This window comes from Crocuta crocuta, unplaced genomic scaffold (assembly GCF_008692635.1).
Source record: "Crocuta crocuta isolate KB4526 unplaced genomic scaffold, BGI_CrCroc_1.0 scaffold32, whole genome shotgun sequence".
Lineage (NCBI taxonomy): Eukaryota > Metazoa > Chordata > Mammalia > Carnivora > Hyaenidae > Crocuta > Crocuta crocuta.
In genome coordinates this window covers 2,053,293-2,079,453 of record NW_027529424.1, presented here as the reverse complement: position 1 = coordinate 2,079,453, position 26,161 = coordinate 2,053,293, and the positions used below count along the sequence as shown (strand labels likewise).

The window sequence follows — 26,161 nt, the reverse complement described above, 5'->3', positions numbered from 1 at the left end:
ACACACAGGGGCCGAGAGAAGGCCTCCTGGCTCGTCTGATGACAAAGGAAAATGCAAACCCCTTGAGATGGATGGAGCCCACCTCCTACTTTTCACTTTAACAGATGTGCCTGTCATTAGATTATGCTCAGTTATGTGAACAGGTGTCCGGGGGGCATGCCCTGGGGTGGGGACCCAGCTCTGCTCCTAGCCAGTGGCCTGCCGTGGTCCTTCCCCTTTTACGAGTAGGTAGCGAATGCTTGTTCCTTGTCCTCCTTGCAAGGGTTCAGGTCTCACAAGAGAATCCAAGAGATGCTACGGATTCTCATAAAACGACCTTCTGAGCAGAGAAATGGTCCTTCACGGTCACAGCTACAAGGGACCATGGACACTATGGAAGGGGACTCCTCTAAAAAACTTGTTTTTAAAGATTTACTTTTTTCAGAGAAGTTTGAGGTTCACAGCAAAATGGAGAGAAAGTACAGAGATTCCCCGTACCTCCTACCCTCCCCACAGAACCTCTCCCATTATCAACCTCCCCCAGCAGAGGGGAAGGTTCATTACACCCTGATGAACCTACATGGATACATCATGGTTACCCCAAGTCCGGAGATCATTCTTGGTGCTGAATACTCCGAGTTTTGACAAATGTATAATGATGTCTATCTACCATGATAATATCATACAGAGTAGCCTCACTGCCCTAAAAATCCTGTGTACCGCCTCTCCACCCCTTCTTCTCCCCGCTCCCAGGTTCTGGCAGCCAGTTTTGCCTCTTCCAGAATGTCACCTAATTGGAATCAGACAGTATGTAGCCTTTCAGCTTGGCTTCTTAGGCTCAGTAATAGCGGTTAAGATTCCTCCAATTTTACTGACAAAGAAATCAAAGCAAACAGTTGGTCCAGCCCCACTCAGCGTCCGCCCCTCAGCCCTCCAGCAGACCAATGGCAGTGCAGGGTGGGCGGGGCCACCCCTCGGTCCAGCTCCCCTTCAGAGATCAGCTGGACTGTGTGACTTGGCCATCTCAGACAAAGGAGCAAAATCAAAGCCCAGACCTTCTGGGAACTGAATCAAAAACACCAAACCTTTATGCTCACTCCTTCCAAAGAGACCTCTTGCCACCAGATTGTAAACTGTGATCCTACATCCAGGAGGAGGGCTCTGAGCTGTTAATTAAAGGTCCCGAACGCTAGGAGCTGAGAGCGGGCATCCCTAGCTGCCTTTCCCTAGATTTGTCCTGACTGTACACCTGAGAATAACTGCGTACCCCATTGTAGGTGTCTCGACAACTCGAAATCGGCTTCATGGTTTTCAAACAGAGTTATTTGAAGGTAAGCACAAAGATAAAGGGCAAAGAAATACATTGTGAATTTTTAGAAACGTTTCAGGTATGTAATTTCCTAAGATAGTCTTCTAAAGGTATAAAACCTCTCTGGAAAGTGCCTGTGTGTCCTGCAACGGTTTCTGAGAGTGGCACAGGAGGGGGCGCAGTGCTACCACCGCTTCGAGTTGACCAGGTAACGGTGGTCACCACACCGTAGAATACGGCAGTTGTGAAATCGGGAGGCCACCGACTGGCGCGAGGCTGGATACAGCCGTTTGGGCTTGCCCGGCTACGTGCCCTGCCTCACCCTAAGGAGGAGAGCAACGGCTTAAGTCCGGAGGTTCCTACAGCCAAACATGCGTGCATTTCTGGCACTCTGGAAACTGCAAGGTTGGCTTCTGGTCTCTCGCAAACCGCAAAAGGGCACGTCCCTCAAGTTTTATTGTGAGGCAGAAAGCATATATACCTGAGGCTGCCTTATTGTCAAGCTCTGGGGCTGACCATGAGATGGGACATGGGTTTACGCATGGAAAAGACTGGATGAAGTCCCTACAGAAAGACGAGCACTCCACCTCTGACAGTCTCTCTCAGCAGGCTAACATCTGCCTCGACAGTCTTCCAGCAGACCTTCGTGGGGGCGACCGGAGAGACGAATTTCAGAATCTCTTATTTTCAGTGTGAGCAATGGATATGAAATCAAATTATGAACAGGCAGCAGACGAGAGAGCCTAATGCTGGAGATTTCTTGTTCCCACTCTTGGGCGCGGCCCCCTCTGCCGCACGTCCCCACAGAATATTCCCAACATGGAGAGAGAGACTCACGGGCTGATTTCTGTGAAATGCGTCTTGTAACAACTATTCCTATATGATGACCAGATGGTGAAGGGGATATAGACTCTACGACCCTCACAGGCTGTGTGTGGAAACCTGGATCCCAGCGCAGGCGATTTTGAGCCTCATGTTATATAATAATGTGACCACTTTCCCTGTGGGGAGCTGACCGCCCGCTGATGTCAACAGGCACATCTCAAGGTGCCACCTTATAGACAGCTGGCCTCCGCAGTGGTTTCACCTTCCTCGCGTGGGACAGGGGACGCTCAAGGGGCCAGGTGATGCTCCTCAGGACAGACTTACAACTCAGGCTTGAGAACTTCCAGGCAGCAATGGTTGGGACAGTTCTAAGAGTCCCATGAATGATGGAGAAGAGAGATTAAGGCCCCCCTTGGTGGGGACAGCTTTGGTAGGACATCAGGAAGAAGTTAACCATTTCAGGCTTTGACAGATCCTGAGCTGACAGTCGGTGAAGCGTCCCACTTCGGCTCAGGTCATGATCTCAGGGCTCATGAGTTCGAGCCCCGCGTCAGGCTCTGTGCTGATAGCTCAGAGACTGCTTTGGATTCTGTGTCTCCTGTTCTGTCTGCTCCTTCCTGGCTCATGCTTTCTCTCTCTCTCAAAAATAAAAAAAAATTAAAAAATAAATCCTGAACTGAGCTGCTGGGTAGGACTGGGGTCCTTGTGTGTGCCTCATAACAGAGCTCCACAAATACAATTCCGACATTCACTCCCATCATGGAAGGGCACATCCAATTACCCAATTCAATTCTCAGTAAACACTTATTTAGTAAACATTTACCGAACATCTACTATGTGCCAGGCACTACACTGGGCTCCGGGAATAAAAGGAATTCAATGCACTGTCCTGGCCATCAGAAGGCTGCACTTTTGCAGAAGACACAGGCAGTGAAACACACACAAAGTGCTGTGCAAGCCGCCATGAGTAACACAAAGATAAACGTAACAGAGAGCATGTTCCAGTCCAAAGGAATTAAAAATCCAGCTGGATGCAAACAGGGAGAGAAACTGGTCAACAGGCAAGTGAATCTCAGGTTGGCTGGTAGGAGTGTCTTGCATTCAGAAATGTTTTCATTTAAGCCACACTTTGGGCAAGGATTTAAACTTTTCATGGTAGGGTCAATTAAGGAAGGGAAATTATCCTCTCTCATCATAGATTAGGGCACACGGGCACATCATTATTATTTCAAGGAAGGGATCCCAGACTGGAGAATTCGGATAAAATGAAAAAGAATTGAGAATAGGGTCCATGTTCTATGGGACGTGCCATCATGACACTTAATGAAGACGCATCTTGTTTCCTTACACAGCCTCGTAATTTGTCAGCCTCTAATGCCAGTTCTCCTCCTCCAAAATTGCTTATGTGGCATTTGACCACCAAGAAAAACACTGCTGATTCTGCTTAAAGTTTTTGTTCTCCACAGTTCATTGCATTCAGAGGGAACCGTCCTGCTGAGAGGCTCTGCCATCCTGACATCCCAGGATTCTTCCGAGAATCACAAGGAGTAGGGATTCATTATACCCACCTGACATAAGAGAAAAGTGGAAAGTGACTGTATCAAGTCTACGTGGGGAGAAAAGTTCCAGTGCCCCAGGTCCCGCCAGCACACAATCACCCGGACCAAGTCCTCTACCATCCTACCTATCCCCCCAACACTTTCCCAAATCTTCAGTGAGATTGAAAACGAAACTGAGAAGTGGCCAGGTTTGGTACTTACTTTCACTGCATAATAGTGAACCCCGTAGGTTGGGAGAGACTCCACGATGCTCATGTAGCTGGAAAGAGAGGGCGCACACACACACACACACACACACACACACACACACAGGTGGTTATTCAGCAGATCTGGAATTATAGACATATTTGTGTATGTGCGCGCATGCATTCAAACCTTACAGAGTGATTATCTACTTGAAAATGAAACTGAACCCTCGTCACCCTCTGGACATACATGTCCTTGTGAACAGAACTGAACAACCCTGCCACATGCTATATGAACACACACAAACACAGCCTCGTGGGCACTGGGAGAGGCTACTTACTTCACGATTGCTTGACCTCGGGTCTGGCCGTTCAGTTTCTTGTAGTGCTCAATGACTCGGTCCTCACTAGAATTACAAGACAAAGATGGCATTACATATAGTCAACGGTCAGCACGTGGCTAATGGAGATCCTTCTTCTGAGCCTGAGCAACGTCCTGAGAAGTTCCGAGGAGCCAACGGCTCTGGGAAAATCGATTTGTTCTGAAGTGGCATTTCTGAACTCAGCCCAAGTGAGGTGGCCTTGGGCTACAGCTTTACTTGGGGTCAGCTCCCTGCAAGATGTGCCACCATGGGAGACGAGGAAGAAGCAGTGAGCATGTGTCTCACTGGAGAGGGACACAGAGTGGGGGCAAGAAGAGGTGGGCTGGAGGGGATCAGGGTGGACGCTCTGGCAGGATGCCCACATCTTCCTCGTCCTCCTCATCTCCTAGATCCTGTCTGCACAGGGCCTCACAGGGGAGGGCGGGCATTGACCGCCAAAGAATGCCCATGGTTTCCCTATTGTGAATTAGTGGTCAGGGCTGAGGGCTCCCAAGGAGGATGGGAAAGTTCTGGAATTTGGGCCTGGCTAACACAAACCATGAGGCAATCAAATGCCCAGAGAAGTCCTGGGAAACAACAAGGCAGCTAACAGAAGGGAAATGGGGGCTCCATGATCTCCTGAGATCTTAGTTCTAAAACAAGAGACTGGCCCGTGCCTTGGGAGACACCGGCCAGCCCAACTTCTCTCTGACAGGGTGGAGAGCACGGAGGGACTCTCTGAGGAGGGATTCTGGTGCCCAGAGAGCCATGGCTGCTGCCTTGGGAAGTACAGAGTCAACCTGGGGAGGCAGAGGGGAAGCACATCCCAACTGCGAAGGAGTCAAGTCCAAAAGATGTGGCCTCTGTGACCTGGCCACACCGCCAGAAGCCTCCTTTCTCCCTCTTCTCCCCACTTGTTTCTCACCTCAGGCCGGTGGGCTTCACGACAAGCGGCGGTCCTAGGGATGAACCCTCAAGACCTCCTTGGTTGGCTTTCATTATTTATTATTAATTTAGTATCCCAGAGTTGATTCTAAAGCCTTTTTTGTCGATTTATTTTTTTAGAAAAAAAAGAAAGGCCATTTCTGAGGGTAACATGTCCTATATGTTTAATAACTACCACTTGGGGGTAATTTACTGATTTTCCAATTACTGTCTTAATCTTCAATGGGTGTCTCTTCATTTTAGTGTTCTGAAATCTAGTGTATGTAAGGTCATCTGACTCGTCGCAAGACTCCACCTTTCTGAACACCCCGAACAGGAACTGGCTAGCTTCAAGGAGCGTTTCTCTGGCTGGAGAGTCGGTTTGGTGGTTTCTGGACACTTCTGTTGGGAAAGGGGCACATGTCCCTTTCTCCTTGGCTCCCAGACAACCCTAGATGCAGTACTTTGGGTGTGACAGAGTCCTTCTCCCGAGCAAATTCTCCAGCACCGTCCTGTTTGGGGTAGACCCCCCCGACCCCCACACTCGCCACCTTTGCTCACCAGACCTTCAGAGTTAAGTGAGACATTCAGGGCCTGCTCCTCTTTCCCCCCTCCCACCCACTGATAACTGGCTGTGTTGAGCATGTTTCCTACCACACGATCTACAATTCTTTTTTTTTTAATTTTTTTATTTATTTCTAGGAGAGAGAGAGACACACAGCGTGAGCAGGGGAGGGTCAGAGAGAGAGGGAGTCACAGACTGAAACAGGCTCCAGGCTCTGAGCTGGCAGTCAGCACAGAGCCTGACGCGGGGCTCGAACCCATGAACCGCGAGATCATGACCCAAGCGAAAGTCGGACGCTTAACCGACTAAGCCACCCAGGCGCCCCACACGATCTACAATTCTATGAGCTCAACTCTTGGATCCAGGGGCAAGCAACTCAGTGTAGACTGGAGTCTATTTCCTTCCCAGCTGAGGGACAGAGGGTCCCTGGGCTGTGAAGGGGAGATAAAAATCAATGCAGGGCTGTAGCCAGGAACACAATCAAGGCTCAGACAAATAGCAGTTAAAGTCAGGAACGCCGTCAGGCAGCTGTTCAACTGTTTGCCAACTAAACGGCTTCTCAGCACTTGACAGCTGCAGGAATCTGCCACCCCCTCCTCTCCCCGTACCTCCCGCTGTCCCGGGCCATCTGTGAGACCACAGTGTCTAGCTTCTCCTGCCCCAGCTTTCCCACTCATCTGGCCCCAACTGAAGCCACAGACCCATGGTGTGCGAGCACACGCCATGCTGAGAACCCATTCTGCCCCTTGTCCCTGCTCCTACTTCCTCTGGAATTTACAGATGGCCCAAGGGCACTGAACTTTGTAGACAGTTTCCCACCAGGTCTCTGGTGGGGAGTTATCAATGGGGTGACTATTAAAAATGCACCAGCCATAGGGGGGAGGGGAGGAGGGGCATGGAGGAGGACACTTGTGGGGATGAGCACTGAGTGTTATGTGGAAACTAATTTGACAATAAACTATTAAAAAAAAAAAAAATGCACCAGCCATAGAATCCCAAAGCCCTATTTGGAGGACACTGCGTTACTTGAAGGAAAAAGACAGAGGATTAAGGCTGACTGTGTCTAGCCACATCGTTCTGTGAGATCATCTCTCCGCAGGCAAGGGGCCCGGGAAACACAGGGGGATGGCGATCTAGGTCCCTGTCTTGCAGGAGCCATCGCCTGCACTGGTCAGCGGTTTGGGAGTAAAGGTAGACGGCCCTGTATGTCCCGTAGGGGTGGTGTGGGGGAGGGGTCCAGCATTTGCAAGCTAGGCTCTTGAGAGAATCCAGGTCGGGGCCCCGCTACTGCTCTGATCTATGACATGTAATTCTAACCTTCTGCCTCACCTGCCTCCCGATAGGGGAAATCCTACAGAATAGAAGTCCAAGCTTGTTATACGCTTGGGGAAAAACAGCAGAAAGGATTACGGCACAATTACTCAGCATTCTCATGTACCTTTCACTATGTGCTAATTACGTTATATGACTTCTCACTTCTGCTCTTAATTACAGTCTGGATCCGGTTGGTATGGTTAATTCCACTTTATAGATGGGAAACTGAGGCAGTAGAGAAGTAACCAAAGCTTCCAGGGCTGTCATTACCCCACTTTTCAGACATGTGGCTGGGATTCTAAACCCCATAGCTTTGCTCTCTAAGCTGCAATGCCTTTCCCGACTAGGGTGGATGGGCTCCCTATGGCTTATTCTGGACTAAAGGTTGTCTGCCACATCCGTGCAGTCTAGTGAGAGGAGAGACTGGAAGAATGGCAAGTATATGTCCTCCCTTCAGGGACGATCAGGGCGATGTGGACAACCTGATAGAGACTGTGGTGTCAGAGCGAGTGAAAGTCGCTTCCATCAACAAGGGGTCACGGTTAATGGCAGAGACGCGAAATGATGCTGAGGCCGCGGGAAGTCGGTGGACATGCTTGGTCTGCAGCTCTGCCTCCGGTCTATGAAGCATGAACAGCATTTATCCCTTCCTGAAGTCTCAGCTTTTTAAAAATCCAAATAAGTAGGTTGGAATATAAAGGCCAACTCCAACCAGCCAGCTGCAGTGAATAAGGTATTTTTTTGGCAATGCATCAACAAGATGGGCCACGCGGCTGGCGTGTCTGTGCATAAGCTGGGCTGTGCTCCCCGAGGGCACCTGCTTCAAAAATCACACTTCCTCAGCTCTGCATCTTCTCCGTGGGCACACTCAGGGGCATGGATGCCACAGGCCTAAGTGAGGCCCACACACAGCGCTGGCCAGGTCCCAGAGATGGAGGGATGTTGATAAAGACGAAGATGTTCATACGGGTACAAAAGACAATAGCAACATGAAGAGAGACATTTCTGTATTAGTAATAACGTGAGCATGGAGCAGACTGTGGAGCTCAAGAAAGAGAAATCCAGAGAGAGGAGAGACAGAGAGAGAGAGAGATTGAGAAGGAGCTGGTAAACATGGGGTGTAAATAATTCTGGAAATGAACCAGGAGGTCATTGAGGGACGTTTTAGACTAAAAAGCAACCCTGGCCCCAGACAACCGAGCCCCCACCTGGCGAATACGTCCCCTTAGAGTAGGAACTACTGGTCTCCAGAATTATATTCTCGTGTCTTTAGCTCTTTGACCATCGGTTTCCTCAAAATGAGTAGCTGGTGGGGGAGGGGGAGAGGAAGATGAGGCCCAGGGGGCACAAGGGACTGGGGAGTAGGCGGCAGGGCTCCATCAATGAGGGGACAGGAGTGTCATCTGTTGGTGTTCACAGGTGCAGACGGCCAAGCCGGAAGCATGGGAGTGGACACACGCCCAGGTGAGTCCGCAGGTGAGACAGATTCTGTCCCTGGGGGGCAGGTTATGATGCTATAAAGGCACTATGTATCGACATCTATGTTCATGCAGGACACATGGCAAAGAACCAGCCCGGAGAGATGAGATGCGGGAGGGGGAGTGGTCAGTACTCTGAGGTTGGGGGGCTCTCTGACCCCAGACTCAGCTTCTCATTTCTGCTCCTGCTGCCCCATCACTTGGTCTCCTGAGGAGAAACGACCTGTGGCCTGGAGTGGAGCCGGGCTAGCGCCCTCTGCATCACAACACGCCCTAACCCAGCCGTCGGCATCTCTCAGAGTCTGAATGACTGAGCCACTAGTGTGCTGCCTGTGAAAGTGTCCAGACGAGAGGAAGTGTTAGCAATCCAGACATTTCATAAAGCAGATTAAAGAGGTGTTTAAGGGGCGCCTGGGTGGCTCAGTCGGTAGAGTGTCCGACTTTGGCTCAGGTCATGATCTCACAGTTTGTGGGTTTGAGCCCCCCACTGGGCTCTGTGCTGACTGCTAGCTCAGAGTCTGGAGCCTGTCTTCGGATTCTGTGTCTCCCTCTCTCTCTTACCCTCTCCTGCTCATGCTCTCTCTCTCTCTCTCTCTCTCAGAAATAAATTTTAAAAATTTTTTTAAAAATAAAAAAAGAGAGGTGTTTAAAAGAGTTGCATGTTACAGTTTATCAGGATTGACCTATGATTTTTGTTTTATTATTTTACTTTTTTTTTTTTTTTAATAAAAGCACTCAGTGCTTATTGCAAAGGACTCAGAAGGAACATGAGGGCCACATGCTGCGCTCCTCCGGGGACGGTGGTTGGGGCCACCAGGGATTCAGGCCCCGCTCGATGGTGACCAGAACCACAACCCAGGACCCTTTCACACGCCTGTTTTGTTCTGAATCAGTAATCTGGGGCCTGACAGATAAACTAGGGTGTAATGTTGCTCGGCAGCCGAATCAGGAGATATGAAACATTGTGGGAAAAATCAAAGAATCCATCTTTCTCTTCTGCAAAGAAAAAAAAAAAACCCCATAGTTCTCCCACATCTCAAAACCTCACACATCCTGTCATCAAATGACAAGGATTCCAGAATGAAACTCAAGCAGCACATGAAAGGGTCTCCAAGGAGGCAAAGCATCCAAAGTGAAATTTTAGAAGGTTTTTTTTTTCTTAAGGGAAAGAAAAGAGAAAATGGCAAACCATGCCTTTCAAACACATGCTGAAAATGGTTTGGCGAAGACGTAAGTGGCTTATACGGGTTGGGGGTCGGTCCGGCTGGGGTCCCGCGGCAGCCCCGAGCCCCTAGTGCCCGGGGAGGGCTTGCTCCCAAGGGGTGCGCCGAGGGGGTGCAGCTTACCAGTAGGCCAGGGAGGGGTGCTCCTTCAGGGCTTGAGTGGGGAGAGCTGGAAGCTTCTTTAAGTCACTCCTCACCACCTCATTGCTGGAAGACAGGGAGGGGACAGAGTCAGTGCTAAGGAATGGTTCAGCTTGGAGAAAAATGCCACACTGTGTGATCCAATCCGACCCGACGGCCTCAGCCGCGAGACCTCACATCTGTTCTGTTTTAATGAAAACTGGAAGGGGGCGGGGAGGAAGGGGTGCTCCCTTTTAATTGATTGATTTAATATAGAGGAAAGAGAACACACAAGGTGCAGAGCCCAGCAGCCTTCTCCTTGGGGGCACAGAACAGGACAGAGCACTGTGCCCACGGGGGGGCCGCACACGGAGCCGGGGACACACACCCAGGGTGGCACGGATCTGGGAGGAGAAGGGCCGCCAGTGTCCGCGGGAGAAGCTCCCGGGGTCCCGGCATGGGGTCCCGGGGTGCCAGGAATGGGCCACCTGACTGCTTCTCCTTGAGAGCAGTTTCCCTCACAGACACACAACACTGGTTTTCCCTCATGGACACACAATGCTTGGATGGACTGCACACCGGAAACTGCTGTCCAAAATATGAGGGAAAAAGACCCTTTTGCTTTTGGGGCACCTGGGTGGCTCAGTTGGTTAAGCAGCGGCCTTCAGCTCAGGTCGTGATCTCACAGTTCTTTGAGTTCGAGCCCCGCATCAGCTCGATGCTGTCTGCGCAGAGCCTGCTTCAGATCCTCTGTCTCCCTCTCTCTCTGCCCCTCCCCTGCTCGTTCCTCTCTCCCTCCCTCTCTCTCTCTCCAAAATAAATAGAGACTAACAACAACAACAAAGAAATGACTTTTGCTTTTGACAAGACCTGGAAATGACTCAGAGAGAGGGAAGCGGACGATCTGGTCCTACAAGCAGGTCCCGGCACCACAAAGTGTTTCCCCACAGACTCCCATGTTGTCAGGTGTGAAGGTTACTTAAAACTCCCCTGCTTGTAACCAGGGTTCTTCAGAGGCCTGACTCCTCGCTGCACACACTCAACACACCTGCATCAACGCACCCATTACTGGCCTCCTTGGGATGGCCTTGGCGTTCAGAGCGGCTCGGGGCCCCTGCGAGGCTAGCAGGGCTCACCTCCTGGAGCCCACCCTGGCCCACAGTTCTGACCGAGGCTACGGGAGCAGCCTCTGCTCCTCGCACAGAGCGAGGCAGATATTGGCCACTGGGAGGCTGGGCAGTAACATCCAAAGAGCACGGAGCTAGGAGCTCAGCAAGTAAATGTGAAGGGAGGACGGAAGAGCAGCCCAGTCACAGATGGGGAGCTCCGGAGGCATCTGGACAGCAGATCCCCGACATCCATGCTACTAACTGGAGGACGTGCCCTTGGCGAGAACCCACCCTCTCGGAAATGTGGCCCCGGGTAGTAGATCAATGACAACCCTTTGCACACCAAGTGCCAGTGGGCAAACCTTGCCAGTACTTTCAGTTCATGTGCGTGATGACANATCAGCGGTGGTTTCAAACAGCCAACTAGAAGCACAGCTCAACGCGTTACTATTTGAATCAATAAATCCAAGTACCGCCACTGTTATCACCTAAGTAGTACGGCAAGGGTTTATCAATTAATCATGAAAGAGCTGAAGGTATTTGGGAGCCTCTGTTAGACAGGGGAAACAGTGTTGGGGCCACAAAGAAGGTAAGGCACAGTCATCATCCAAGAGGCCCTCGCGAGTTAGTGGGGCGACATGCAGTTCGAACAGAAAGATAACTTGATTAAGGGCAGTATTTAATCATGTTGATTCAAACAATGCATTCAATAGCTCAGAGGAAAGAGAGCCCCTATGTACTCTGCTGGAAGAGCAAGCTTTGGGGCAGGGCCTGGGTGGAGAAAAAAAAAAAAAAAGGGAATATCTTTCATGCAATTCAAACTTCTCCAGTAGGCAATGGCGAGCCACTGGACGTTTTCAAATGGGTAAGCTCCTTGTGTTTGGGAAAACTCAGTTCCCAAGTAGGGTTTGCAATTTTTACTCGCATCCTATTAAGGCATAGTTCAAGCAACTATTCAGTTCACCAACCACCTGAGAGTCCCTGGTGATGGGTTTCTGGATCTCACCTTCCCTGTTTAACCACAGGCACCCTGAGAACAGGGATTTGGTTCACTGACTCATCAGTGGCACCTTACCTATGGAAAGCTACTTACTCTTGTGGGATGAACTTCTACTGGCTGAAGCTGTGGGGGAAGCAAATTAAGCTGAAGCTGGAGTTTGGGTTTCCTCACACTCATCACATTTAAAGTATATTTGGGGAAGGAGGAAGCTAGCGGAGGAAGGGATTGTCTTACCCACCAAACACTCGTTTGTTGGCAAACAAGTTTCCCCGATGACAATCGCGGGCTTGATTTTCTGGCCGGAGCCAGGCGTGGCCTCTCTAGCTCTCCCCCAGGGCAAGGTCACACAGACCAATACAAGAAATCACGAAGGCGTGAAGCCCATCCAAATCTGTTACATTCTGGAAGGGATCCAGGGCTCTTAGTCCTTCCCAAAGGACAACTCCATAGAAATGTTCTATTTGCCTTTCTGCTGTCTGTAAACATCTGCACGAACTTAGAGGTGGTCAGCCCAGCGAAGCGATCCGGCCCTACTCTGTGGCTGCGTATCAGCCAGCTGCCCAAATGGCGAACCTGGTCGTTCCATCTCCGGAGGCGTGGGAAGCTAAAACCTAACGGACATCCTAGAAGTTCCCGGCTTCCTCTTTCAGGGTCGTCGACTCAGACATTTCCCCCCAGAGTTCAGTGCACTTGATAAATGCCAACGTATAAGACACCCTAAAGCGGTTCATGTTCCATTTTTACAAAAAGAAAAAAAGTCTCCTTGGAGAGTCATTTGCTACACTGCAAATAAAACCCAAGTCTTCTCGTTTTTAACATTAACCAGATTTTATTCCAAACTTTTGGAAAGTCGACTTACAGAGCTGCGCTGGTCTTTGGTTTAGAGGGTTTTTTGAGATGATCTATCTCTCTTCTACTGCCTACACTGTTTATCATATGTGGGAAGTTCGAATGATCTACTAAGAACACATTCTAAGATTTCTAGCAATACATCAAACAAGGAATTAGCCGCGAATAACAGCAACAGCAGATTCACCAAGACACCATAAAGCAAAGGAAGCAACAATCAAATGTGATCAGAGGATTAGCAAACTCCACATGGGTTTGTTTTCCTTTAAAAAACAAGGAAATGCTTTTTCAGAAGATTCTCCTTGGGTTAAATGAGATGTCCATAATTTGCAGAACAAATCCAGGGCAAAGAGAATATGCTTAGTGTGGCAAAATTCTTCCCGAACCCAGTGGTTTTGACGCACATGGCACTAAAACACTAAAGAGCACCAAGCCCAGAAGGTCAAAGCGGCGTAACGAGGACTGTCCTGCAATTCAGACAAGGCAACGTGATGCCTTTTCACTGACACTAACGCCTCTGTATTTTATAAGCCAATCGTGAAGGTCAAGTTCCCCAGAGAGAGGGATTTCCTAAGTAAAAGAGCCCTACAGGTTCTCATTATCCACAATTTCCAAATCCGAAAAGCTCTAAGAAACAGACATTTCTTAACCCCCTTGGTGGCAAACCCAACCTTTTTTATAGGAGGCAACGTTGGACCTTTCTCTGTCCCACGTGGTGCACATCTCCATGTTGTGGTGCAGGCACAGTGAGAGACTGGGTCCCAGGCGGTGCCCCAGACCCTGACCCGGTGCTCAGGAATACCCTGAATCGCCCCCGTCTAAAATCTACAAACTTCAGAATTTAGAAACAACTCTGAGACCCTAAAGTTTCAGACCTACACTGTGGATCTGTATGACTTTATTCAATGGCACAATGAATCTAGAAAACTCTAAGATTAGTAAGGCGAGTTGTATATTTTTTCTTCTTTGGCAGGAAATAATTTCTTTCCTTTTCCTTCCCCTTTGTTTTTGTTTTGTTTTTTTTTTTTTTTGAACCAAGTTCAAGTTCAGGTTACAACAAAGAAAATGAGGCACTTGCCTATCTTCTCCCAACCACATGCTTTTTAAAAAAGTGTCTAGGGAGGGCTTGAAAAGCTGGTAGCTGGGATGATACCTTCTCCTATCACTGTGTGATCATTTGCAGACGATGGGATCCTGGGGACCCCGTGAAGCTTCTCCAGCATGGGAATCTGGATTCTGGGCATGGATCATGGATAAACAGGCTACTCTATATGGAGGCGCAAAATGGCCAACATTTATGAATTACGTGCCTTTATCTCTGATGCTGACTACCAATTTATCTGAGTAAAGATTTCTTTCTTGATTAGCGAGTTTGGCTTCCTAGACTGATACAAAACGTTTTGTGGGTTTCTATCATAGTTGGGAACTCACAAAAATCAAAATAAGTTTCTAAAAATTTTTAGAAGTCTACAGTTGAAGAGAATTTCACTCAAATAAAACAAGCAGCAGCAACTGATTAATTTTCTACGTCTCCCCTTAGATCAGGAATCTTAGTTTTGAAAAACTGACGTAGTGGTATAGCCATGAGCCTTTCCGCTCTTCACAAGGTCGACTTGAAATACCATACTGCTATTAAATAAATGCTTCACAAAAGAGGCAGCTGTCATAATACAAAATCTCCTCCTTGCTTTATAGCTAAACAATTCCCATAGGATTTGAAGGATAGCATCCTGCAAAATCCCCCATCTGAATACTTTCCTATGTTCAGAAAATGTGAATTACACACTTGAAAAGCTCAGTAAAGTGGATTTTTGCGCATAAAACAAAGATTTCTGTAACAATTTATAACTTTTCCACTTGAACGTTTTGTTTCAAATTTTCACAGATTCTGTTCCTTTCAAAATATCTTGCTGGCGTGAAATATTCCAGCTGCTTCTCGCTCAAAGTCCTTTCTTAAGTCATGGGAAAAACATCACACATCCCTTCTCTCTCTCTCACTCTCTCTTTGTGAAATAACATATGAGAATTATATACATTAAAATTCTTCCCACAAAAACTCTTCTATGGGCTGACAGATGTGTTTCAAGCTTAACAGATGACTTTTCTAGTAAGTTTCCAATAGGCACATTTGCAATTTGGGATATTAAAGATACTATTAGGTTATATACCAGTTCTATTCTAAATGTTTACTATTCTAAACCCCACTGCCTGAGTATTTCTTACTCATTATCTAAGAGTCTCAGTAAATCTATTGTGCTTACTATATGATCACTGCCAGCTGTTTTCTTTCAAGAGGCCAATTAAAAAATTGTAGGAAACATATGCCAAATGATCAAATGCTCTAATAATGATTTAAAGCTGAGCCTGCTTTGAGTGGTAGTGGGAAGTCCATTTATGTAAATGCAAAATAATGATATCAGTGGACTTGGAATTTTCATTTCTAGACTGCTGCCTTAGATGCACCGACTTTCAACACCGGGCAAGAAAATGGCTTTGTCATCTTTTTAAAGATAGCAATCGACACAAATGTTTACGTTACTAAAAAAGTCTTTCAGAAGAAAACCAGCTCTTTGTCTACTTTTCCTGTTGATCTTCTAAAATTCTGCTCTTAACCCATGACTGCCTAAAAGGCCTCATCCAGCCTGACAAAAAGGCCCACAGACCTGGAAGTTTCAGACACCAGGAAGCCAATCTTCATTTACGCAAAGTCATAAATGCTCTTTAAAAAGGCAGAAAAGATTTCAAACCAAGAACAAAAAAAATCAAGAGGTGCTTCTTTTTTTTGGCGCAGAAATTTCATTTTCTCTCTCCAGACTAGTCAAGATAAAATATTCAAAGGGTTTTACCTTTTTTTTTGCTTCTAGGCTGCTCCCCCAGAGACCTAACAACATGCACTCTGTGAAAGCTAAAGGGAATGTTCCGGCACAAATAGACACTACAACACCTCTTCTGAAAGGGAGATGAAATCAATTTCCCTTCTGATTAAAGATTGGTGTTCATTGGTATTGACTGAGTAATGTTCTGCTTGTTTCAAAAGCATTATGTTATTATATTACTGTTATTATTATTTTAAGAGATAGAATTAGAAACCTGCAGGTTGATAAATCAGGACATGGCAAAATTTCTTACGGACCACTGAACTCGGCTGGACTAATACTCTCTCACTTGGATGTGCGTTTAACTGGGAGCAGATGTCATAGAAACTGACCCCTAAGTACTCAATCACAGAGTCGCTTCTTTTTCTGTGGCTGTTGTGTTTATTTTGGAACGGACAAAGCCTGCAGATGTGGGTTTTCCTTCCCACAGTCTCTGAACAGGTAAGCACCACGTGGCCCAAGGACCTTTACATGAAATGCTCTTACTATCGGTCTTTTTCAGAGGCTGTTCGCTTACTGGTCCTGAGAAATCTTTTGCTGGTAGAATCCTGTTTTAATGATTAGTGTCAGTACATCCGGTCCTCTGTAACAAAGACAATTCCAGGTCCCCACAGATGGCTCAGAGTAACAGAGCTTTACTGATCTGGTTTCAATAAATCCTGTTAACGAAAAAATGCTATATAACAGATGTTTTTTACGGGTCCCTGTTAATGTTCGGATGATTCTTTATATCAAAGGTGGTGTGATCTGGGCATTTATTTGTGCTGTTCGACAGAAAAAAAAATTTTTTTAATGACTATTAATTGTGAATAGTGAATTTTTAATTCACTATTTGGCAAAATGTTTAAAATGATTTTTCCCTCTTTTGGTGGCACCCTTCTGAGAGTATCTAAAGGGTTGATAGAAAGTAAAGTGTGAAGTGATTCTCAAAATCAGGAAGAGAAACTGGCTCCAAGGCTTTTCAGTTAAGTTCCCCTCAGAGAAAAAAACAAAAAACCAAGTTCTTGTGTACAATGTAGCAATAGTCTTCTGTTAAATTAGTATGTAACTGGGGCACCTGGGTGGCGCAGTCCTCAAGCATCCGACTTTGACTCAGGTCACGATCTCAATGGTTTGTGAATTTGAGCCCCACATCGGGCTCTGTGCTGACAGCTCAGAGCCTGGAGCCTGCTTTGGATTCGGTGTCTCCTTCTCTCTCTGTCCCTCCCCCACATGTGCTCTGTCTTTCTCTCGCTCTCAAAAATAAATAAAACATTAAAAAATTTAATTACAATGTAACTATACAATTTGGAGATCCTGTTCAGTTGATTAAAGGAGGTGTTATTTGACGTGTGCTCCAGAGTGATGATCAAATTAGAACTTTTTGTTTTTAACCTGTGTTGATCCTTCTCAACCTAATATTTGCCGCCAGAGCTGGCAAGGATGGCAGTTCTTAGGCTATTCAATTGTTTTTAAACAGAAATGCCAACTCCACATTTCCTGATTGTGGAAGGACATCCATTTCTGTACACATGCAGACACTAGGAAGTGAAGAATGCTTATGCTGTGCTGAGGAAGATAATACAAGTGAGAAAATATTATTTTTTTGATAAGGCTATTTCCCAAACCTTTAATGAGGGCTCACAAATCTGTCCCTCATATGTTAGACTATGACATTGATTTCTTCCTACCACAGACAATACTTCTTATTGATCTCTATGTACCCCAATCATTTCTTTTCAGCAATGCTCAGCCTGACATTACATGGTCAAGTCCAAGAAGACAAGGTGAGCATTTCCAGCCTGGGAGGAGCATGAAAAAGAACAGTCGTGATTCCACATTGTCCGTTCACAGTTCTCCTTCTGTTAAAGTACATTAGCGCTTTTGACTTCTCTGTTTTTCCTTATACTTCAAGGAAACTGCTCCCATAACTTGTACACGTGTAATATTCATTCCACTGAAATGTAGTTGTATATTTACATGACATGTAAATCTATAGAATAGTAGCATCGGGGGCAAAACAGCCTTCTAGGAAGTTTGATTCAGGACCTTCTGGCTCTGAAGAGGTTACTTTGTCTTTTGTGGGTGACCATTAGTTAAAAAGCTTCTTTAATCCTCTAGATTCTAGAATATCCTAGACTTGAGCCCTGGACCAGGCCACAGTGTTCTGTGTATTCTAAGCTGACATCTCATTTTATTGATGCTGTTGAGGAAAACATATTCTATTGACGTTTTATTCTATTGTTCTATTGTATACAAGTCAAGCCTTTCAGTTAAGTATAATGCACAGAACTTTATGCACAGTCCTGCATTAATTATTAATAGATCACACATAACTCTATAATATTAAACTATGAGACTAGGACATCTAAAACGTCTAATGTTCAGCCATCAAACTAATGTGCTCAATGTCAATGCTTTGGGGGTTTCCCTGGATATAGATGGGAAGAGGCACCACAAGGAATTTAGAGTTAACTTCTCTTATTCCAAAACGCCAGGCCACTCAAGCACACAGACCGCGGGCCTGATGCAGATGACGGGTGTTGATCAGGGCACTTCGCTTAATAGATTGCCTCCACCTTCCACGATGGGAGGTCTACCCTGGCACATAAAATGACCTTTGGGATAAGGTGTCTGACCTCTCCTTCCTGTGACGGCTATTTCCCTCTGCAGACAGCTGGGGACAAACAGAGGGGCAGCACTTTGACAAATGAAGCTAAACCAGGATCCTTTGTTTCTCTGAAGCCCAGGAGCTGGCATTCCACAGGCTCATTAGGGGACCATGAATTACTGGGGGGCGAGGCCTGTACTTCCTCGTCCCTGGCAATCTCTGTGGCCGCGTGTTCCCATGAGCTGTGGGGCCAGACCACGCTGTTCACAGTTCACATTCCATCCTGACAGGGCATTCTCAGAAGTAAATAATATCTACAGCGGAGTTCAGGGCTGGTGAAAGAAAAGGCGGGGAAATATCTTCGGAGAATCGATTGCCCCTGGGGTTGTTAAACTATTTTTCAAGAGACCAGAAATCTTTGTAAGTCACAAAGCTGCACTTACCCAAACCCCCAAATTCCGATACCAAATGAAGGGCATAAAATAGTAACAACTGCAAAAACAAACAAACAAAAACCCCAAAAAACCCCAAACAAACAAATATAGTTTCTATATCCTCAAAATGTCTCATTCCCCAACAAACTCAGTGAATGGTTACTGGCCACCTACAATGTTTAAGGTCTCCTGCTAAGGCTGTAAAAAAGCCTTAGTTAAAAAAAAATTGACTACCTCTGCTTTATGGCAAGAACTTGGGAAGCCTAAATAAAAGGGGCTGGGAGGTCTCCTTATGCAAATATTCAAACTGAACTGAAGGGGCTAATTTTAGAATCAGGGACAAGCATGCTGTAACCCACCCACCAGATCCTCTGCTGGGTTTTATATGGCCCCTGAGCTAAGAGTGGCTTTTACATTCTTTCAACAGCTAGGAAAAAAACAATTCAAAAGAACAGTATTTCATGATACAAGAAAATGTATACAAAATTCAGATTTCCAAGTCTATAAATAAAGTTTTATTGGAACACTGCTATGCTCCCTTATTTACCTGTTGTTTATGGCTGCTTTTGCACTTACAAAGGGTGAGCTGAGTAATTATAAGACATTCTATGTCCTATAAAACTCATGATGAGTTAGCATCTGACCCTTTACAGAAAAGGTTGGCTGACTTTTTTAAAAAATTTTTTACCATTTATTTTTGAGAGAGAGAGAAGGATAGAGTACGTGTTATGGAGGGGGAGAGATAGAAGGAGACGCAGAATCTGAAGCAGGCTCCGGGCTCCGAGCTGTCAGCACAGAGCCTGACCTGGGGCTTTAACCCACAAACCACGAGATCATGGCCTGAGCCGAAGTCCGACACTTAGCCAAATGAGCCACCCAGGTGCCCCAAACTGATCTTTAAGTCTTAAACTAATTTTTTTGCTTTTGCTGAGATATCAGAGTGAGAACATACACCTCAGGCTTTGTTGGAAAGCTCTAGAAATGCACACAGAGAGCAAACAAAAACAGCTAAGGCTTCACAAACCAGGTATCATGAACTTGACAAATCTAGACAAGTACAGGTAAACCACCAACTGAAGTTAGTTTAGATCAAATCTGCCAAAGCATGAGAAAACATACAAGAAACATGTAAGTTCCACCATGGAGTAGAGTCAGGATTTGTGTTTCTTTTTAATTTTTTTAAAAAATATTTATTTATCTTTGAGAGAGAGAGAGAAAGAACACGCATGCATGAGCGAGCAGGGAAAGGGTAGAGAGATTGGGAGACACAGATCGGAAGCAGGCTCCAGGCTCTGTCAACACAGTGCCTGAACCCACAAACTGTGAGATCATGACGTGAGCTGAAGTTGGACGCTCAACTGACTGAGCCACCCAGGAGCCCCAGTGTTTCTTTTTAATACCAATTTCGCTTATATCCTATTGATGAGTCAGAATGCTATGCCCAGACACTCTGTTATCTTATACATTCAGACCCTGATTCTAAAACATGGGCTGTCCCAGACATCTCTTGGGGAGTTCAAGAAAGCAGAATGCCGGGAATAATGTCTGTCTTTGAGGAGACAGTCCTGTTGGTGGATGGCTACAACTCCCTACTCTGCGAAGGCTCCAATAACCATCATTAGAAAATGAGAGGCGATTCAACCATGCTGGTCAAGAGGCAGAGTCTCAGGAAATGAATGGCACTGAGAAGCTGGCAGTTCAGCAGGTTAGTAAGTAGCACAGTGTCCCCCATGGCTAAGTGTTTACATTCTCTCCAGCGTAACATTTAGAGAAGGAAGAAAAATAAGGGGTGGGGGGGCTCATAATACTTTCATGAAGGAAATCTCCCTATGGGACAGCATTTTGTCCTTTGGAGGGTCAGGAGACTAACGCTGAGAGAAAAAAAAACAACACATCCACATCGTGGGGTTATCTAAAGCCCTATTCACACCAGAGTGGTGACTCCAGGCTCAGGTTCTACCTGACAAACCTCAATACGTGGCCATGTGTGACACTGGGTGCTGATCTCAGCCTTTCAGCGATCTCTAGGCTTTTCATTTATATCCTCCTTACGGTTACTATGTTTCTCTGCCCAATATGTCTGTTTCAACTGACAAGTTGAGAGGTATATACATATATATTTTTTTTAATTTTTAAATAATTTTTTAACATTTATTTTTGAGAGAGAGAGAGCGAGAGCGAGAGCGCAAGTGAGCACATTAGCAAGGGAAGAGCAGAGAGAGAGAGGGAGACCGAGTCCGAAGCAGGCGCCAGGCTCCAAGCTGTCAGCACAGAGCCTGATGCAGGGCTTGAACTCATGAGCCGCAAGATCACGATGGGAGCCGAAGTCAGACGCTTAACCAAGTGAGCCACCCAGGAACCCCTCATGAATATAAAATATGAAAGCACTACCCTCCTACAAGGGATACAAAGAATAGTTTCTTTTAATGAAGAGTAACAGCACATTAAGAAAACAAACAATCCTTTGGTAAACTCACCTAGAAAAATCTCCCTTTGCCTCCTGTAGAAGAAAAAATTCAACATCAATGAAACATTCTGGTCTAGTTTTCCAGACTTTTTTTTTTTTAATAGTTTATTGTCAAGTTGGTTTCCATATAACACCCAGTACTCATCCCCACAAGTGCCCTCCTCCATGCCATCCCCTGGACTTTTAAATACATTCCACGCTCATGACCACTCCTCTACTAAGCTCAGCTCTCTATTGCTGTTGCCCTATCTGCTACGGGAAGACAATGGGGAAAGAAGCATGCATTTGCCATTTGCACACGAGACACCAAATTAACCTTCAGAAAGTTATATACCAAGAAAGTGATTCATAATGACAAAATGCAAGTTTCTATCTCTAGACCCTGGTCTACCTTTTTCTGGATCTGACTGTGTGTCTGGGTAGAACTGTCCAGTGTCTCATGTTACTTGTATTGTGGGCTCTTTCTTGATCCTCCTAAAGAGGGACCAGGGGACCTTTAATGAATCTTGAATATAACAGTTGTTTAAGAATTTTTTGCTGAAGAAATAAATGAATGTGACATTCTCCTAATTCACCTTGCCAGTGTCACCAACACTATCATTGTTGCTAATTTTCATTAATACCTCTTTTACCCATTAGCTACGGGTCTTTCCACAGGACGTGAAATGATTCTCTTGGTAGTTAATTCTTGCTATTTACTGGGCTTTCTCCCGAGGTGGGGAGGGCACTAATCCCGTCTCTATTGCGTATGACTCTGGGACACCCAGATGAGGACAGAACAACTTACCTGTAAAATATAGGAGGCTAATTCAAATACCACTTCACTGTCGACATCAATCAGCTCCTGGAGGGGGGAAACCAACAGGAAAGGTAAGTTTGGTACTTTAACAAGGATTTCGTTATGACATCTCCTAAAAAAAGGTCTGGTCTTTCCTTTCTCAGCTGTTCCCCAGAATCTCAAACACTCAGGGAATATCTCTGTGCCAAATTACGTGGCCCTAAATGATTCCTGACATTCTATTCGCAGCTTTTAGCCACAGGGGGAGCCCAGTGGTCCTGGATCTTCTCAGTCACTTCAGAGGCCTCACCTTTAAATCTTGGTGAGAAATCAGGGAAATTTTACAAATTGGTTAATCTGATTCATCAATCGCATAAGGTTACTTGATAACCAGTCGTGATTTCTTGGTGAACTGGACTTCAGGACCAGGAGTGAGGCTTTAGTGAAAAGAAAAAAGTCGATGGGATGGTGACTCTTTAAACTAAAATCAAATACCATTTAAAAATACAGTTTCTCATTACAATGCCCTCATTGCTTTCACGTACTCAACGGTTCGATGTATGGCTACCATGGGGTCAGAGCAGATACGGAGCACTTCTGTCCTTGTAGAAAGTTCTACTGGCCAGCACTACCACAGAGTCTAAGTTTAAAAATGCTTCTTCCGGGGCGCTTGGGTGGCTTAGTCGGTTAAGCGTCCGACTTTCACTTAGGTCATGATCTTGCAGTTCGTGGGTTCGAGCCCCGCGTTGGGCTCTGTGCTGACTGCCAGCTCAGAGCCTGGAGCCTGTTTCAGAGTCTGTATCTCCCTCTCTCTCTGACCCTCCCCTGCTCACGCTGTCTCTCTCTCTCTCTCTCCTAGAAATAAACAAAACATTAAAAAAAATGCTTCTTTCCTATTACTTCTTCCCCTATTTAATCATGATCTATGGATATGGTCTTAAAAGGGTATAAACCTGCCCTTGGTTTTTGAAAAAAATCTTAGATATTTACTTTTCAATATGCATATAATGCATATCCATTTTCTAAATTGCCTTTTGAGGTGTAACTGATACACACAAAATTGCAAATTTAATATATACAATGTGATGAGCTTGGATGTGGGCAAACATTGAGACACCATCACTATAGTCAAGTAATCAACATCCATCATCTCCAAAAGTCTCATTGCATCTCTGTGTGTGTGTGTGTGTGTGTGTGTGTTTATCATATGGTAAAAAAAGTTAACATGAGATCTACCCTCTTCACCTATTTTAAGTGCAAAACACTGCATTGTCATATATAGTGCAGATGTTAAAACAGAGGAAACTCTGGAGTCCATCAGCACAGAGATATAATAAATTAACTAATGTTGCTCTTCCATTGTGAAACTTTAGAAGAAATGTCCATTTTTTCCCCTTCCCCCCCTCCTATCACTAGATCCTACAGTTGGTGACTGGACCACCAAAAGTTAGAGCTATGACAGGCTAGGACACCAGCTGCCCAGTACTCTGCTTTTTTGGTTGTTTGTTTAAAATTTAAAAAAAAAATTTTTTTTGAATTTATTTTTGAGAGAGAGACAACATGAGTGGAGGAGGGGCAGAGAGAGAGGGAGACACAGAATCCGAAGCAGGCTCCAGGCTCCGAGCTGTCAGCACAGAGCCCAATGCGGGGCTCGAACTCACGAACCATGAGATCATGACTTGAGCCGAAGTTCGATGCTTAACCGACTGAGCCACTCAGGCGCCTCCCTGCCCCCCCCCCCCAGTCCTCTGCTTTTACTCAGAATGGAGATCCAGAAATGTCAAGGGACTCTCCCAAAGTCACAAGGCCTTAGTGGCAGTGAGGGGACCAGAAACAATCCCCCAACCTCTTGTCCAGCAAGTGACCTCCCTGAGTGCATGCATTCCTCCAAGTCAATAGGGACTCAGGAGGTATCGCCTGGCACTTGTTAGAATGGCTATTACCAAAAAGACAAGAAATAGCACGTGTTGGGGAGCATGTGGGGAAAAGGGAACCCTCATGCACTGCTGGGTGAGTGTAAACTGGGGCAGTGGGTGTGGAAAACAGAATGAAGGTTCCTCAAAAAATTAAAAATAGAGCTACCATATGATCCAACAATTCTACTTCTGGCTATTTGTCCGAGGGAAGTGAAACCACCAACTCAAAAAGCTGTGTGCACCCCTGTTCACCGCAGCATTATTTACGACAGCCAATTATAAACACGGACACAGCCTGTGTCCATCAATGGATGAATGGAGAAAGTAAATGCTGTATAAGCACTGGGTGTTGTACGTAAGTGATGAATCACTAAATTCGACTCCTGAAACTAACTGGAATTTAAATAAAAATTTGAAAACAAAGTGGTGTGTGTGTGTGTGTGTAAGCGGCGCAATGAAATACTTCTCAGTTATAAAAAAGGAATGAAATGCTGCCATTTGTAACAACATGGATGGATCTTAAGGTCATTCTGCTAAGTGAAATAAGTCAGACAGAGAAAGTCAAGTACTGTATGATATCGCTGATACACCGAATGTAAAGGAAAGAATGACAATTCAGATTAATAGATACAGAGAACAGCCTAGCAGTTGCCGGAGGGGAGGGGTGGGAGAAAAGAGCGAAGGAGCCAAAAGGTAAAAACTTCCAGTTTATAGAATAAATAAGTCTTGAGGATGTAGAGTATAGTGACTACAGTTACTGTAGATTTGAAAAAATGTCTATGTGGATGGATGGTAATGTACAAATACTGGGTCACTGCACTGTATGTGTGAAACTAATACAATGTTATGTGTCAATTATATTTCAATTAAAAATAACAAGGACTTGGTGTCAGCCAACATGTTCTCAGAACCATATCTATCATTGAAGTTAGCCAAAAATAGTTATTTTTTACTCGAATTATAAACTGAACTCTGATTCCTGGATTTGCTAATGAGTTTCTTTCATGGTCTACAACTGGACCCTGGAATTCAAAACAATGTGCTCAATCAAGCAAGCCTGTATCTTTTGAGGCAGGGACCTTATTCGGGCTCTTTCAAAAGACTTAGTAATTTCAAAGATGGATAATAATATTTGCTACTGAACGACCTTAGAAGTGTGGGCTAAGAGAACTAAGGAAACCATATGGAAGAATCGGGCACAATAATTCTTTATGCTTAACCAGCTGAGAGAGCTTTACGGCCGCTGTAATTGATATAGACTCTCAGGGTTGGGATGCGGAGGAATGTGTGGAATTGCCGTTCTGGGATTACCAGATCCCATCAGAATGTAAATCATTTAACAGTGTACAAATGATTTAACAGGAACACTGTCCAGGGTTTCCACAACGGACCACTTCCACTTGCACTACGTTCCTTTCCATTCTCACCGACTGACTTCCTGAGCGCTCCTGGGCGCTGCCCCCACACCGTGTGTGTGCTCTCCTTTCAAACATTTACACCCGTGTTGCAGCTAATGGTTGACGGTGGGCTAATCTTTAACATTCGAGACGAGGCTTATCTAACGTGCAACTCAAAACCAACCATCAGGAACAGCCCTTTTACGTGTGAACATAGCTTTTAGTTCATGATTTGACTCATCTGCTGAATGAAAATGTACCTGTGGGGGGAAGAAGGGGAGGCAAGGCAGAGGAAGGTCTTTCAAAATTGCATTTTATTGTACGCAGCCTATTATACAGGGGGACACTGTCCGAAATGGATCTGTGGTGAAGGGTAACTGGAACGTGCCATTATTCAGGGTAAAGCTCCCGATAATGCACAATTAAATGCCTGCCCTGATTTACTCAAGTTCTTCCTCACTGCCCTTGTCCTCAGGGTAACTGGGAACCCTCACTCTTCAACTGGGATGAGTTTTCACCTTCTCTGACCTTGACCATCTTCCAGTGGATGCTAAAAATCGTGCCAGTCTAACGGTGGCCAGGAAGAAGGGAAAGGATTAGATGGAAGTGGCTCAGACTGTACTCAAGCTGGCACAATCTGATGGCAGAGATGGATTAGTCTTCCCATTTCTGCTTAATACTGACTGAGCTCATGAATCATCTCGTTGTCTGTCCTCAGAGGAGTCAGCACCGAGATCTAAACGGTGTGAGGAAGAACCAATGCAGGAATGTGGGAAGACACGTTCCTAACTGGGCAGAGAACACGTTCCTACCTTGCAACTTCTACCCCACTGCCTGATGTCTCCTGTTCACCATGCACACCCTCCCCCCCCCCCCCCCCCCTCCCCCCCCCCCCCCCCCCG

General features: G+C 45.9%; 1 protein-coding gene across 1 annotated transcript in view; it reads right to left on the bottom strand.

The window, feature by feature from the left end:
* The window catches only part of FRMD4A (FERM domain containing 4A), a 316,596-nt gene that overhangs the window by 93,463 nt on the left and 196,972 nt on the right, over positions 1 to 26,161 (bottom strand). The window contains 5 exon segments of the mRNA XM_077758468.1: positions 3,874 to 3,931; positions 4,199 to 4,264; positions 9,847 to 9,930; positions 21,179 to 21,201; positions 21,956 to 22,012. Coding sequence (XP_077614594.1) covers positions 3,874 to 3,931; positions 4,199 to 4,264; positions 9,847 to 9,930; positions 21,179 to 21,201; positions 21,956 to 22,012 — 288 coding nt within the window.